The 17,418-nt window shown below is 37.5% G+C and overlaps 1 protein-coding gene across 9 annotated transcripts in view; it reads left to right on the top strand.

Moving 5' to 3' along the window:
- ttll5 (tubulin tyrosine ligase-like family, member 5) overlaps window positions 1-17,418 on the top strand; it is a 58,425-nt gene that overhangs the window by 15,945 nt on the left and 25,062 nt on the right. For all 9 annotated transcript variants that reach the window (XM_044142398.1, XM_044142404.1, XM_044142397.1 and 6 more), the window contains 11 exons: window positions 2,373-2,454; window positions 2,652-2,713; window positions 6,356-6,438; window positions 9,094-9,198; window positions 9,330-9,421; window positions 10,075-10,137; window positions 10,800-10,948; window positions 11,187-11,442; window positions 15,105-15,222; window positions 15,997-16,143; window positions 16,266-16,354. In XM_044142398.1, coding sequence (XP_043998333.1) covers window positions 2,373-2,454; window positions 2,652-2,713; window positions 6,356-6,438; window positions 9,094-9,198; window positions 9,330-9,421; window positions 10,075-10,137; window positions 10,800-10,948; window positions 11,187-11,442; window positions 15,105-15,222; window positions 15,997-16,143; window positions 16,266-16,354 — 1,246 coding nt within the window. The remainder of the gene's footprint in view (window positions 1-2,372; window positions 2,455-2,651; window positions 2,714-6,355; window positions 6,439-9,093; window positions 9,199-9,329; window positions 9,422-10,074; window positions 10,138-10,799; window positions 10,949-11,186; window positions 11,443-15,104; window positions 15,223-15,996; window positions 16,144-16,265; window positions 16,355-17,418) is intronic.

Genomic DNA, 17,418 nt, shown 5'->3' with positions numbered 1-17,418 from the left:
TGCAACACCTCCCCATTTTCCCCTTGCCGTTGTTGTACCACCGATGAGGCAAAGCAGGCACAAAACCTCAATTATTCTAGCGCTCTGTTCTCCAACACTAATGTTTTATGATACATACACTCCTTCTCTCCTTGTTTCATGTCGTCTGTATGTGTTTTTTTTTCCTTCACTGAATTGAATAGAATAGGATTAGCTGACAAATGGAAAATAAAATCCTGTAAAGTCTTGCACTGTTTAACATCAGGGGGTCCTGTCCATCTTGTGCAGATGTATTATAGCCCCTGGCTCATGAATGGATGACAGATTTACTTTCTTTCCGTCAATAAGAATCAGTTTGAGTTTATGCAATTTACACTCCTTAATAGAATAAAAGCACAATGCGTTTAAAATATTGTAGCTTGATTAATACAAAATACATACTTGTGTGGATTCAAGTCCTTGTTTTCATAGAAAATTAGAGGAGACAGTGTACTTTTGAGAAACATGATTTTAAAAGTCAAAGTAAAAAGTAATTATTTATTATAAAAGTCAAAAATATACAGCATACAATCAACAAGGTTTTCAAGGTTACCAGAGATGCAGTGATCAGAAATCTTTTTTGAATGATCTCCAAAAAACCCAATTTTTGTCAACATAGTTCTTTTCTTACTGAAAAGTTTGGGATTTTCTTCATTTTCAAGATCTTAATAAGTATGAAAAAATAATTGAGGTGTGGAATATGTGACATTTTCCACACTTTTCCCTCTTTCCATGTTTTAAAAGAAATTAGTCTGTACTGAATAAGTGCATTTGCCAAATATTTTAACCATTGATATATTGGTTTTTGACTAACTGAATTCACACTCATTCAAAAAGGGTCATTTTACTACCTGTTTTGTCTCTAGACAGCCTTAAAGTTAAATCATTAATAGAGACATGGAAAATAAAATCTGTCATTTTATATCCAAATAATGTAAAACCACTTAAAAGGAAACAAATGAATTTTCTGTATTTCCACAAGCATTTTTTAAAATCCCTACCAGTAGTTGATAAAAACAAATATCTTCACCAGATATCTGACTTTAAATATGGATGCTTTTCTTCTTATTTAAGCAACCGATAATCTGTTTTTCTGATTAGTTTGCACTTTATTCATGTTCTAAGTTACAGTAACACTATTTGGTTAAAGTAATTTCATCAGTGTTACTTTAGGTGCAATTTGAGGCCATTGCCGGCTGTCATGCTGGGTTTTGTGTGCTTAACACTGGCATTGACCTGAGATACTAGAGCAAACAGTGCTGGTTATTGCAGCTTTGAAACCGCCAACCCCCCCAGCCTATTCTCAACATAGTCTGTTCGTTTGAAGTGCCATTAGAAGGATTTTTCCTCTGGCTTTTTGGCCGGGCGCTACCCTAACCCTGTAAAAGACTGTGGTTTCCCTGCACGCTTCTGCTGGGGCCGGTGGCTTATTGGGTGACACTCCCCAGAGCAGTGTGAGGCTTTTCATATGGCGCATATACTCTGACAGCTTCAGTAAGCCATATATCAGTCAGCCAGTGAAACGGGAGAGAAAAATCAAGATGAAATGGATGATTTTTTTTCTTTCATTTACTATGTGAACTTCGTGACCACTTTGTGAAAGGCTTTTATTGTGTCACTCAGTGCTTAGCTGTTACTGAAGTGAAATACTGTATATACAATACGCTGCCTAAGGCTTTCTAATTCCCCAGGTTTTGCCTCTTGGGACACAGCCTCACATTTCAAGCTGTGCGTGGGACTTTTATCGAGATGGACATGATTTGACCTCAGGAATTAGTTGAAACTTTTTCTAATGGTCCTCAGAATCATTCACACGTTGTTGAAGAGTAGTGTGGATATTCAGAATTTCTAATCTTCTTCTTCTGAATATAATGAAGATTAAATACCAATCTATGCCATTCTCTGTATTGGCATAGATTGATATGCCAATATATCAATCTACCTTTCCAGAGGATGGGGATTTTCTTATCCTCATCCTCTGGCTTGTCCATCAGCTTTAAATTCAGTTAATTTCAAATGAAGAAATAATTTATTTATCCCAAAGGGAAATTTAATATCATAACTTGTATCATGCAAATTGAATGTTGCAGTCAGCCTTGCAACAAATCAGGTAGATGCCTTTGACCAAAAACTGGTGCTGCATAACATTTTCATGACTGTCATGACATCAAAACCAGTGGGAATAATTGTTCAAACATGCAATGCCTCAACCAAAAACATATGAACCAAAGTCTACAGAAAGAACAAATCAGAACTAACATAGCAGAGATACTCCAACATGCTGCCACCGTTCTAAACTAAATTAACTAGTCAAAAATTAAATTTTTCTCTGGTGATTGTCCTTCTTTCTGTAGAACTGTATGGGTTTGATGTCCTAATTGACTCCAACCTCAAACCCTGGTTGTTAGAGGTGAACCTTTCACCCTCTCTGTCCTGGTGAGTGACTCAGTTCTTTTCTTGTTTTACTTATTAGTAGAATCAGTCATTTAGAATATTTTAATTATCTAACCTGCTAAGAAGACAACCGTTCATAATGCTGTAATAGCTGTAGCCACAAAAATACTAGAGCAGCACAAATATTTAGTTATTTGAAATATTTGTTTGATTAAAAATTTCATACCTACTTTTTACAGTGATGCACCCTTGGATCTGAAGATAAAGGCTAGCATGATTGCAGACATGTTTTCACTTGTGGGTGAGTACATGCTGAAACAATGAACAAATACATATTTTATTTTGTTTCGTGGTTTTCCACTAGTAATTTGTCTTGATGAACCGAGGCATTTCAAAACACTTTGAAATGCCTTGTTGCTGAAAGATGCTATACAAATAAAATTTGATTGATTGATTGATGTGAGATCATGATGCATGCATACTACCTCCAAAAGTATTCACAACTGTTCAACTTTTGTAAAATTTTGTATGACATATTGGTATGATGATTATGATTTTATTACAAAAAAACAACCCTAGGTAGTGTATAAATGTGGTGTATGGAAAATAAGATACAATCATGACATTGTATTCAACTCTTTTACTCTGATACCCCTTAGTACAGTACAGATAGCAACTAAGTCACATAATTGGGACATAAACTCCACCTCTGTCTAATGTAATCTTTACGTAAATACAGATAAGAACTTCAAAGATTCTTAGACAACATTATTGAATTACATGGCAATAAGGAGACATTGTACTACTTCTTTTCAATAGGAAATTTATTCCATAAAGCCCGGACTTTTAGAGTGCATGACTAATAACTGTTTTGTTGACAAATTCATTATGTATGGATTTCTCCACCTCCTCCAGAGCTACCACAGCACGCTTAACTCCTCCTCTAATTATGGGAATGTGAAATACATACGCATACCACACTTTCAGACGTATTTGTAAAATTAAATAATGTACTTTGTTCTTCCACCTTACAAGTGTGTAAGGTGGAAGAAAGATTTAATGATTTTGTGACAAATCACAAAATCTCACAATTGTGATTTGTCACAATTCCAATAGATTTTGGGTTGTGATGTTACAAGATGTGCAAAGTTCAAAAAGTACAAGGCACTGTGGCTTCAGGCACGGTTCAGACTTCCGTTCTTAACACTAAATCAGAATGTTGTAATTATTATACATCATTTGTTTTTATTCATCACCCTATTGACTTTCCTGCTGGTCGGTCATTCTTGTGGTGTGCAGGTTTCAAGCTGTTCGAGACAGTTGCCCATTGTTTAATGTTTTCCAGCATTCCACTCTAAGCTGAGTTTGCGCAAACGTCTTTCAAAAAAGCTGCATGGCTTTAAAGGAAGCATTCCTGTGTTGACATATTAAACCACAACGTTTATTAATTAGCGTTAAATTACACTCAGATCAAATTGCCTACACATGCCTGAGTGTTTTCTTAATTGTCATTAAGCCTGAGCCCAGGGCACAAATAAGAAGTCTATCTATGATGCCTCCTTTCTTCATTCATTTTTTTCCATTTATTTTGCTCTGTTTGGGGTCTTGGGTTCCCTCTATTCTTGATTTGATGTTTTCATTCAAAGAATTACTAAATCATGTTAGATCTGTAACTGCTGATAATTTGGGTGTGAAAACATGTTGTTTAGAATGTATAATATCATGTAATTCCTGGCTTATTGCTCTTCAGGTTATCCTCTGCCCACTTATGACTTCTATAAATATTATGAGCTCTTATGTTTATCTGTGGTCCCAGGCTAATGATATTAGAGGAATGGCTAGAATGTGCATGTATACACTTGTGCATGCCCAAATGTGTGTGTGTGATATGCTGGGCCATGCTGTGGCTTGAAACTCTCCCCTCTGGCTCATTAAATGAAAGAGTAGAATCATAAATTGCCAGTTATCTTTGGACTCAGACGTTCCTTGCGGGTCTGGAGAAAATGAGCAGTGGCATGTAAAACATAGCACATCTATTATGTACCAAACAAAGTCGCTGTTGGCTGATAACACTTGGGATGCATCCCAGTCCTTTAAATAATGACAGCATTCCATTAGCATTCATTCCCTGCCTGTGTGTAGCTGTCAACTCCATGTCACCAGTGTTTGCAATAATTGCAGTGTTCAGGCGAGAGCATGACAAGGGCCTGATGCCTGATGGCTTGAAAGAGGCAGAACAAACAGCCTCAAGCTAAAAGCTGTCAATAGGCTTTATTCAGTTCATATGAGAGTGCAAGATATGACAACAAATTTATTCAGCTGTTCACTAGGCTTTGGGAGGGTGTGGGAAGCAATAAACAATAAAATTAAACTCATAAATATTTTTGTCAGGGTGAGAACATTTTGCTGAGATGAGATGAATGTGATGCACTAGCTGTTACATTAGCTGTTTTCTGTAAATAAATGTAGAATATTTGAATTTTCTTTACTTTGACCCTGTAATTGTTTTTATAAGCTGCCTTATAAAATACTTATTACTCATTCAGATTTTCAAACTTCTATGTATTTTATTGGGGTTTTATGTGATAGCTGAACACAAAGTAGTGAGTTAGGAGCTGCAGAGATTCAGAGGTCAAAATAGAGAAGCTGTTGATCGGACAACTATTGTTGTGGACTTCGCACAACTAGATGAAATCACTACATGTGGAAGAAAACCAGCCCTGAACACACTGTTTTTGGTAAAATGTACTGCTGGGATGCTGGTCTTGACAGGGACTGGGAAGCTGGTCAAATTTGTATTGGATAAATATTTTTAAAAGATCTTTCCAATTCAATTAGCGTTTAATAAAAAATGCTTTATTTATCGCAAAGGGAAATTAAATATTGTAATTAATATCATGCAAGTATCTTAAAAGTGTCATTTTAGATGGTGATGCTGTGGGCAGGAAGGATCTCCAGTAGCAGTCAGTGTTGCTATAAATCTGAGGAGGCCTATGACCGCATAGTGTTGCTGTATGACATATTGGTGTTGCTGTAATGATATGCTAACAGCTCAATATCTGGGCAGCAGAGACAATATTCCACAGTAACATATCCTGCTTAACACCATCAGTGTTTGGCAAGCACTGCTAATCCACCTCTTTTGCTTTTACTGCTTCTCTTTAAATCTCTCTCTGGTCATCTAGTCAGAAACCTGGGCAGAGAAACATTGGAGTAGAGGATATTATGATGAACGAAAGCAATGGTTCCTCTTTTTCTCTCTTCTGCATCCACGAAGTCTCCTTTACAACTCCTCTGGAGTTTGGGGTCAAAGCTCAGGTATTTTTCGAGCTTTTGAGATTCTAATCAGCTGCTCTCAGATGTAAAAACCAATAACTTGTTGTCACGGTTACGCATCGTAGAAACCACCTCAAAGTAAAAGTGTAAGAGCAATAATCCCTCCAGCTCACAACATCCAAACTAGATTGAATAATCATCCAAACATGAGATGTCTCAACCAAAAATAATTTACAAAAAAATAGCAAATCATAACTAAGATAACAGAGCTACTCCAACATGCTGCCATAATGAGTGGCATTATTCTAAAAGAAAAGAAAAATTTTCATTCTGCTTTATAACTGGAGACTACTTTATGTCCAGTAATAAAGCAGTTATAAAGTTACGTTATAGACTTTAGTCTATAACGTAAAATCCCAATAACATACATTGAAGTGACCAAATATGGAACTGTTAACTGCTTAACAGCGCTTGCTGCTGGCTTTTTACTTTTCTAAATAAAACATAGGGGTGAAAAGTAGCCAGGTGATAGTATACACAACATTTTTAGGTGTTTTTCTAACTTGGATATTGTGATTTTAAAACTCTATCCACTCTGTTTTGCTTTCAATCCTTTTGATTTCTTGAAGATTATGGCATTGACTCTCGAGTTTCTCTCTCTTTGCAGGCCTTGTGGGTCAAGATCCTCTGTCGAAACAGCCTCGTTCAGATCGATTCACAGTCGACAAGAAGCCGACACTAAGACTGCAGGTAGAGGATAACAAAGCTTTGCACTCATTCACCCTTCCTTGGGTCACACTGCATTTTATCCTCATGCAGCAACAGGGGGATAAAGCAGTACATTTCTGCAGCAGCCACTGAGTTCTTCCCTCACCCTCCTGGAAAATGTACTGTAATGCAAAACAACTGCTAATGTAATTAAAGTGTTTGAGTGACATCAGCTTGAAAAAGCTGAGAACTCTGTGCCTTAGTTTATTATCATTTCTAATCAAATGACTAATGTTTTCTTCGGGTCATGTTGCCTAATGATGCCACGACAGCTAATTCGCTTGGCTCCTCTGCTTGACTACTGCATCAAGTTGTGGTGCAGCACTGCCGGAGGAAGATTACTAAAGCAGACAGATTTCTGCTCCACCTCATGTCATGTTAAGGCGCTTATTTAGACACACAGTGACAATGTTTTACAGTGGCGCGTCGATGCGGTTTGCGTGTTGTCATGTGCCCTTTGTAAAGACTTAAGGGTAACACAAATGTCCTCTTACAGAAGTGTTTTTTTGCTCCAACAACCACTTTGCACAGCAAGCTGGTTTTATTCGTACTCAGACATATTAATTATTTTTTTCCCCCTTGTAATTCCCTGATGCTTGTTACTTCGCTGCTAAAAAAGTACTTGCTGCTTCTTTTTGATTTAATTATGTGGCTTAACAATTTTTCACCATGACAGACAGACAGCTTCTATTGATTCCTAATGCTGCATTTTCAATAGACTTTTCATTACATTAGCAAAGTGGCCTTTTACCAGTAAAAGGCTCAGATGCTGCATTGCACCACTGGCCTCAAAAGGGCTTAACTGTGCAGAATCTCAGATGTTCAGTGGCTTGCAAATAATGTGAACTCCTTGACCCATTCCATGTTTTATCATGCCATAGCATCAATCTTTATATCCATCCATTGATCCATTTTCTGTTCACCCTTGTCCCGTAGAGGGGTCAGGAGGGATGCTGGTGCCTATCTCCAGCTACGTTCCAGGCGAGAGGCGGGGTACACCATGGACAGGTCGCCAGTCTGTCGCAGGCCAAACTTTACATTTTATTGGAATTTTTTGTGATAGATCAACACAAAGTCACATACAATTCTGAAGTGGATAGATTTTTTTTACAACCCGAGTTTATTTGCGTGTAATTTAATATTAGTATAAATACAGTTATTCTGTGAAGCTCTCGAGATACACCAAGAAGGGTAAGTTGTGGAGAAGTTTAAAGCAAAGTTAAATTATATAACAATATCCCAAGTTTTGAACGTCTCATGAAACACTATTGGAAGAGTCTTGTACTTTCCTGGAGTTGTAGTGGCAGCATCATGCTGTGGAGATGCTTTTCTTTCAGCAGGAACAGGGAAGATGGATGGAGTAACATAGAAGGTAACCCTACATGCAAACCTATTATAACAGGGATGGTAATTTTGGATGCATCTGTGCTGCGACACACATGGATCAAATGCCTGGATTTCCTCTTTAGAGTAACAGTTCTGCAGAGTCATTCAGTTGGTTAAGGTGTGTTGGAGTTGGAGTAGATCTGAAAGTTTTAGGCTAGTTGCAATAGACTCTAAATTATGGTGAAGTTTCATCACATAACAGACGTTTACCCTAAACTTACCACCAGAGGGGCAATGGAAAAAAGGCATTTTTTTGTGTTACTGTGGCCCAGTCAATGTCTAGGCCTAAACTCAATTTAAAATCAATAGCATGGTTTAAAATTTTATGTTTACAGATGCTCTCCATCCAATCTGACTGTGACAGAGTGGGCTAAAAAGTCTCAAAATCAATCTGGTCACAAGTTATCCCGAGTCACATGCAGTTTCTAAAGTTTCTACTTTACAGAAACCACAATGTCAGTGGTTTCTGTAAAGTAGTAGTTTGGATGGGCTTGGTACAAACTTCTGAGATTTTCAAATGCATATGATGAATATATTGAAAAGTTTTTTTTTTCTTTTTCATCTACGTCACAATTAAGCACAACATTGTGTTGGTCTGTCACATAAAATCCAAGTTAAATTAATTGAATTGTGTAATTACCATGTGACAAAATGAAAACATTCAGGTAGAGTACATAACTTTGTGAGGCATGCACTACATACATGGCGCAAAACCACACCATAGCTGTCACAGAGGCTTTGTGAGAACATTGAGTCTACAGGGAACCTGTTCTTCCATTTCACTCTTTAACAGTTGAAACTTTTTGCTGTGGGATTAGGCCATGTCACTGTTTGGCTGCCTTTACAACCCTCCAGCCGCATCAGGCAAATTAAACAAAATCCCTCTGCTATTTAGATGACAAATTACGTATGTGATCCTGTGGGGTTGTGCCCAGCTTACTGGCCGCTGTCCCAAACTGCATGCCAAAGTTGTCAGTCAGAGGGGCCAACCAGAATGCCAATGCATTGCAAAAATGTGCTATTTCTGTAACAGGGAGAAGAGAAAAAAAGAAACTCTTGTTGCCTGTTGCATAGTTTGCAAATTTTTCATTCATAAATGGAAGTTAAATATGTAGATGCAAAGGAATTATGTTTTAGTCATAGTAGTTAATTATACTTTTACAAGATTGAACTTTTGCATCCTTTAGGGCTAAATATAGATAAATTTTAACATTGGACGTTAATAATGTTTCTGTTCTTATCTCTTTTCAGCACAGGACTGTGTCAGCCATAGGTTCGGAAACAAATGGATTAAGCGACAAGCAAAAACCTAAAAGCAGCCTAGAAGAGAGCACTCTGAACCTGACTACTGAGGAGGTAAGACAGGGTGTTACATGTTGTCAGGAAAGCAGCAGAGGCCACGCTGACGTTCATGCACTGTCTTAATAAAATACGGCATCCTTTTTAATACATCACGATTTTTTTTCTTCTTTTTCTCTTGAATGTAGATCAAAGTGCTGAGGAGGATAAGGGAGGAGTATGAGAGAAGAGGGGGTTTCATAAGAATCTTCCCCACCCAGGATACATGGGAGCTTTATGGGTAATCAGAGCTAGGAAAGGACAGGCAGATACCTTAATAGGCCTCAAGCTGTTTGTTACAGTCCCCTGATAACATGGAAATTCAAGATAATTTAGGATAATCTGCACAAATAAAGTCAAACCAGGGATCCTACACAGCCTGGAAAAGTTTGGAGCTTGACCAATGTATGGAAAAGCAAATGGAGTAAAAAAAAAAATCCATCTATCCGTTTGTATTTGTATCCCCCTAACAGTAACCAAAAACATTAACGATAAAGATAAAGGTCCCTATATGTAAAATAAATTGCGTTATCTTTCAGGATCACAATTATTTAATGTCAGAATTAGGGCTGAAACAATAAACCTGATTAATTGTGATGAATCGATTATTGAAATAATTGTCAGCTATTTTGGCAATTGTAATTATTAACTTGTGTATGCAGACTCAAAAACGGCAAATTACTGAAAGAACAACAAGGTCAGAGCAGGATTTAATCCGAAGCTTGACAAAAATTATAAAAAGGAAAGTCTACTTCAGGTTATTTTGGTGAATTTCATCCATAGATGTCCTAAAAACTGAATTTTATGACATTTCTAAAAACACATTGAACTTAAGGCTTGAAGAAGATAGAAGCTATTTTGAATTGTATTTGTTTTTCCACCTCTTTCTGTCAGAGCATATCTCGAGTCCAAGCCGTCACTGAACTCCTTGCTGGCAAAGCGACTTTTCCATGGAAGGTAAGCATTCCCATTGCGGTTGGAAGACAGGAATACGTCTTTCCTTCGGCTTATGGAAAAGCTTGGATTCTCTTGTGTTTGTATTTTATACTTTGATTGCACAGGTGGGAGGACTCATTAAAGAGATGAAGCAGCTTTTCCAAAATGTTCCTTGTGTCTGCTCAGCATTGTGGTGTTGATTTGGTGACAGGAAAGAAGAGAGTGATAGACGATTAATGCTTACCGTAATTAGGAACCCATTTTTTATTTTACTAAAGCAGCCTCCATTTAGGTTCGTTTGTTTAGTTTTGTTTTAAGTCTTCTATTTACCATATTTGTTAGGTAATCAGACTGATTGGTTACTTCTTCAACCCGTTAGATGTTGCTGTTTGGCATTTTTCTTCTTTGTTTTGGATCATCATACTTCATTAGAAGCTACACAATATTTTAATGTGTAGCTTAATTTTTCATTCATAAATGGAAGTTAAATATGTAGATGCAAAGGAATTATGTTTTAGTCATAGTAGTTAATTATACTTTTACAAGATTGAACGGCTTTAATATTTTAAGCCGCTTTGACAAGCGGCTTGGGATTTAAAAGAAGTATCTTTCTCCTTTTATTTGTTGAATGATAGAAATCCAAATAACAACGCCCCACTATTCACATGCTGTTCTGTTGTCAGACCCATAAACAGGAACACTCACCTGGTGGCGGACGCAATTCATGGCCGTCATGTTGTTCAGTATGAGAGGAAGCTGCTGTCTCTGGAAGCACAAAAAAGGAAAGAACGCCACCTGAGTCATCACTCTGCTGCGAGGGGCAAAAAACTGAGTAGGTCTGATGTATCCTGCATGTTAGAGTTAAGTAGGACAACATAACATGTTACAGCACTTTTGGTTTTAATAAATAACTCCCCTGTGTCATGGTAAGGTTGGCCAAAAATGACTCGGAATGAGTTCATTTCTTCGCAGCAACAATAAAAAGCCTTTTCTGAGCATATGCATGTTTTATCCCAATTGCCTGTGATGTAACTGACATTTGTCTTTTCTTGCACTGCCGCATACCTCAGGGAAGGAATCCAAGGCCTTCCTGGCTGAAAACAGAAGCCAGGAGACCGAGGAGTGTTCTCAGGAGGAAATCGAGGAGGTGAAACAACCTCTTGAGCCACTCCCGCTCAAGGTTTTGGTAATGGAGCAAAGTGAACAAGCGGCCACACCACTGGAGCAAAGCCACAGCAAACCTGAGTCCAGCTCAGACGCAGCCATACAAAATGCCAGGCCCGCAGTCAACCTCCTGAACGTCCTTCAGCAGGGGCGGGACCTCAGGTCAGTCTATATTCTGGGCTAATGTTAGTGTTGGATACTGCTCTTATATTTCACATTTCAAAAGAATGTTTAGAAACTCGCTCCGACTGAGGGTGTACAAGGAAGAAGGTGAGCCTTGCTTTGCAAGTGCCTTATATCGCAAATACAACACAGTTTGTAATGTACCAATAACAATGTAATGTAGTGTATGTATGCAGGTTTTCAAGAAATTTTATACTTACAATATGAAAAAGTTATCTTTTATTGCAGTTACAGCTACAAGTCTCTTTTGAAGGTATGTCTCTACCAAGGGTGTAACTTTGTGTTGAAAGTTGGTGTGGATGCTTTGTGGAGAAGGAGAGTATGGGTGGGTCTAATGCATCACAGTAATGCCACCTGAAGGCCTTTTTAATGTGAATAAAGCCAAAACTTAAATCTGGATCCCATATAGTCTTATATTCAATATTCAGTAAATTAGGATATACAACCTGATGAGGCTTGTCAGATTAATCGTATCTTTTGAAAATATCCTTTTAGCTGGTGTTAAATACACAAAGAGATATAAATACGTTAAAGATCTATATAATGTAGATTGCTTGGTGATGGAATTGCTAAAAACTTTATTTGCTGACATTTTTTGTGAAGAATTAACACAATAATATAGTTGTCTTTTGTTGCCTGATTTAATAAAGTGCTTAAAAACATAATCAACATTAGATTTTGTAACAGTCAAAATGTTATTAAGGAATTAAAAATGAACAGCTTTTGCGTAAATCAAATGAATCCTTGTCAGTGCAAACTTTGTGTTTTTCAATCATGTGATTCTGAATTGGCATAAATCTGGGCCCTGCTGAATTACACATAGCAGATGAGAAATGTCTTTAACATAACAAACATATTTGTTTACTATAAAATTATACAATATATTAATTCATTTTCATATCTTTTTCTGTCTCACATATGATTCTGCAGCTGTCCAAGTTTCTGTAGAAAACACAAAAACATTTCCCACACTGAAAGTATGTAAAAACAGAACATTCAGTCTGTTAAAGTTTCATGTTTTTTGAGTATCAGGCTTAATATTTATTTTGCAATAACTAAAAAGTTATCATCGATACACTCATGGTGGTTGCTTAGTTAATTTAAATACATGCTCTACTGATAATCTGTTAGAAAGTAGATGTGTCGGTTGCCTTATTTTTGTGTTAACTGAACCGAAACACGTCGAACTGTGGAGCAAAGGTAGATATTATGGTCGTCGAAGTTGAGTTATAGCATACTTAACCTACTCCCCACTTTCTTTATATATATTTTTAAATTAAAGCTTTTTACAGACCTATGAAATGTGATTCCCTTGGCCCTGTATATCTTGCTGGGGTAACAAAACATTGTGTCCTTTTTTCAGATTCTTTGCATTTGTCATTTTCTAAACCACCTTTACTTCCACTCAATACAAACAACAGCGCATGTGGCGCACTGCCGTCCATTGTAAGTCACGTGATGTCCAATCTACAGGCTCACTGAGCAGACTTGCCATTTACCTTTCTTATAAAGGAATGCTAAAAATAATTAACTGGCTGCTAATGCTTTGAACACAGCGCACAGCTACTGTGGAGATATTGTCTGTAAACAGAACCAGGCACATAAAGAAAAAAAGGTGTTTGAAATATTAGTGGGGACTGTCCCTTCTGGCCAAAGTTGGTGGGGACATGTCCACACCTGTCCTTCAGGAAGTTATGCCTATGATCTCTACCAGCTTTGTGCTTCTTGAAGCTGAGATTATTGCCCATTTTCTTTGCAAAGTAGCTCTGGCTCATTTGGAGTATATGAAAAGTCTTGGAATATAAATTTTCAAGTCTTGCCACATATTCTTAGTTAGAATTTTGTATCTCCACAGCATGATGCTGCCACTATCGTCCAACAACTCCTACATTTATGTTTGTAGGCTGCATGATGGAGCAGTTCTTAGCACTGTTTCTAAATTCAAATGATTCTTATGAGCCTTTTCTCAGTTGCATGCTCTTTCTGTGCATGCCTGTGTTCCCTCCAGGTACTAGACATTGTCCCTAGGTTTGGGTGAGTGTGTCTGTGCATGTTTGTTTGTGCTTTTTGCCTCTGTGTTGCCCTGTGCTGGAACGCTGAACTGTTCAGGTTGTACCCTGACCTTTAGCTGCTAGAGACAGCCACTAGTCCCCTTTCCACCCTGGAGAGAGTTTTAAAGAAAAGGGTGTGTGGATCAATGTTTATTTACAGAACAAATGTACCTTCTTAATTTTTTAATAACTTTGCAGTTAAATTATATGATGTGGTTTTTCAGTTATGCTGTGCTGTATGCAGAATGTGTTTATCTAATCTTTTAGGTTTTTACAAGTTCCAATATAAAAGTTTTCCAGCCTTTTGACTTTTAATGAGTTCCACAGGAGGTCATATGCAAACACTATGAACTGTAATTTCCTGTATATTTGTTTCCAAGACTACAGTCTCCTGATGATTTTAAATGTTTCCTTGATATTATAACCCGGCAAAGTATTACAATAACAAGTCTGAGTTTGTTGGAAAATCTATGGGATTTCTTAGAGAGTGTATGAAGCTGGGAAATGATCATCTAGCACATGACTTTGTGTTTCACAGGATTTTTTCATAAAAAGATACTGTTTTCTGACAGTTCTCTTGATAAGCTGACCTGTCTGTACCAAAAGTTACATATTAGTAACTTTTGGTAGAAAGTAATACTATAGTTATCTTATAGTTCAATAGTTTTTTAGTTGCTTAGATCAGTGGTCCCCAACCTTTTTAGTACAGCGGACCGGTCAACCCTCCCTACATTTTCTGCGGGGGCTTGTGAAAACTTCAATACATAGAACGGACATATTTAACTAATTCTTGCGCGGCCCGGTACCAGTTGGTCCGCAGGCCGGTGGTTGGTGACCACTGCCTTAGATGATAAAATTGAGAATTTGAGTGAAGTCGCTTGTTGTCAGGTTTGTACTTGATCATAGACTCCAGTAAAACAGGCCTTTAATGAATGAAATTTTTCGCGTGTATTCTGTGAATTGAATTGAGTGAAACTAATTGATTAAAATGTGGGGAGACAAAGTCTAGACATGGATTGGACTCTTGAATATACTTTGATTTAAATTACAGGCATCGATCTCCAGTTTCAAAGGGATGGTTTATCTCTTCTTCAACACACCTGAATCAAATAATTGCATCATTAGCAGTACTCTGTAGAAAGTTGGTCTCAAGTCATTAGAACTAAACATGTTATCGTCCAAGTCTGCTAGATCCATCTTGAAACAAATTTTCAGGGTGATGTGCTCTCTTTTCTTGCAAAAGGGCTTTTTCTTGCCACTCTTTCATAAAGGCCAGTTTTGTGGGGTCGACTACTAACAGGTGTTCTATTAAGATATTATACAACCTGAGCTGTGAACCTCTGTAGCTCCTCCAGAGTTACTTTGTACTTCCTGGCAGCTGTCCTGAAGCTGCAATTAACCATAGTTAAAAAAGTAATCTGAATTTGATGTCAGTATTTAGCATCTGCGCCTTTTGTTTACAGAGATTAAGAGGAGCTCCTGGAGCATATCAGCACCTCATAATATCATGTCTTTGCAAAATTAACTGCTTTCTCTTATTTGTGTACTTTACCATTTTAAATAGTTTTCATCTCTCTCCTTTATCTTCAGCAAAGTGCAGGCTCGGATGGCTTTTTCCTCTTACCTTCAACGAGTCCAGTGCAGGCTTTTAGTTGAGAGCAAAACCAACTCTATCCCAACCTGGCCAGATGACGACAACGACCAAATGGTAAGGTCTCATTGATAGTCAGATATGCCAACATTAGCGTTATTAGCTTGTTTCCCTTGTCCTGACACTGTTGTACTGTTCAGCTGTTTTTGTCTGTACCCTGTACCTATCTTGTTCCCCCTCAGAATTCAGAATTTTACATATCATATATATTTTTTTAAAAGTTATTAACCTGTTTATTTGTTATCGTTTAGTAGGGTATTAGTCAGTGTCTAATGATTGTACATGTCACTAGTCTACTGGGTATATTTATACTTTCACTGTTGTTTATATACTTATCTGATATTTTATTTTACTGTCCAGGGACTGGGTAACTTTAGTTCATTTGCAGTAATTCTTTAAATGAAAAAAGTGCATGTCAAATAATTGAATTCTATTCTGTTTTACTCATGCGTTTTTACCTCTCTCCCCATGTTATTTTTTAGTTCAAGTAGAATTGGTGGATCACTCCAAAGCATTGTTTCCTAACTATGAATTTCCATTGTAATTATTTAGTCATTTGTGCTACGTAGCTGAAATGTGTATTAGACATTTGTGGCCACAGTGAAGGAAAACGTGGAGTGTAAGAGGCAGTCTGACTGGAAAGTCTTCAGTATACATCATCATCATCATCATCATCAGTGACCTCAAACCAAATCAGTTAAATTGGGGTGGACTCGCTTTCTTTTTTTTAAGAACTAAAGCAAATGGGATATTTAAAATCAGACTATGATGAATCAGTATTTCTGCATAGCAGTGCTAAGATAATTTAGATGCATTTATTTGTCTGGACAGGAGCTTGTGATACGATTCTTGAGAAGAGCTGCCACTAACCTTCAGCAAGACATAAACATTGTGTTGCCCAACCACCAGTTACCACTCCAAGATCGCAGACGCATGCTGTCCTACCAGTTAGGAGAGTTCATCCACTGTTACAATAAGGTACTTCATCCAGTAATTCAGTTTAATCACAACATTTTGTCCTGAGGAGGGACTGAAACTTAAGAGAATCATACTCGGATAACTGAGACCAGCTGCCTTCTGCTTTCCTTTCTTTTTCACAGGAAACTGAGTTGATGACAAAGCAGGAAAGTGGCGAAGAGGAGCATTGTGTTAACGAGAGTGTATTTCAAGAGTACATTACGGGAGCAAGGTTTGTGAGTCTTTTAGTGGGTTTTAAAACCCACTAAGGACCTCCTTCATTCATTGCTTGGCTTTACAACGGTGTACTTCTATTGTATTTTGCAAAAGTAGTCTTCATGAACCTTCCCAGATTTTCTCACTTTACAGTCACAAACTTTAATGAATTCTATTATTATTTTATGTGATAGCCCAACACAACACAATGTACAATTGTGAAGTGGAAAAAACCCCACATGGTTTTTAACATTTTCTACAAATTTGAAAAATGTGTGCTTTTTTATATACCCCAAGCTAGAATCTTGCACAACTAATTGCTGCAAGAAGTAACTCAAGGTATGTGAACAAAAAAACATGAATACTCAGCCAAAAGGTCAGGATCAAAGTTTAAACCAGGGTTGGTGCTTAAACAACTGTTCCCCAAACTTTGGAGCTCTGCTCATTCAATCATCCAAGGCGATTGCAAGGCGTGTTAGTTTATGAAGCAGAAAAGAAACCCTTGGTAACTTTAGGAGGAATGCAGAGATCCACGGCTCATCTGGAAGAATCTGTTGACAGAATAACCATTAGTCATGCACTCCACAAATTATATGAAGAGTGGCAAGAGAAATATATTGTTGAAAGAAACCTATAAGAACACCAGCCTGCCATAAACCATGTAGGGAACTTCACAAACATGTGGAAAATGAAACCAAAATTGAACTTTGGCCTTCATACAGAACACACTGTATGGTAGAAAAATAGCAGGTCTCCCTGAATCCATTGTTACCAAATGTGAAAAATGGTAGTGGCAACATCATTCTATGGGGATGCTTCACTTCAGCAGAAACAGTGAAGCTGGTTAAAGTTAATGACTTTGACCAGCCGGGTGGAGATAAATAAAGGAAATTCTTGAAAGTAAACTCGTTAGGAGCTCTTAAACAGACTGGTGTGAAGGTTCATCTTTGAGAAGGAAAACAATTGTAAACTGTTTTCAGTTGGAATGCTTTAAATCAAATCTTAAGTATACAAACACACAATTGTAAAACTTGTTGGAGTGAATGGGTGTTTCTACTTCAGAGTTGTTTGCGACTTTGT

This window comes from Gambusia affinis, linkage group LG16 (genome assembly GCF_019740435.1).
Source record: "Gambusia affinis linkage group LG16, SWU_Gaff_1.0, whole genome shotgun sequence".
Classification (NCBI taxonomy): Eukaryota; Metazoa; Chordata; class Actinopteri; order Cyprinodontiformes; family Poeciliidae; genus Gambusia; species Gambusia affinis.
The sequence above is the reverse complement of the archived record's forward strand: the minus strand, read 5'-3'. Positions and strand labels throughout refer to the sequence as shown.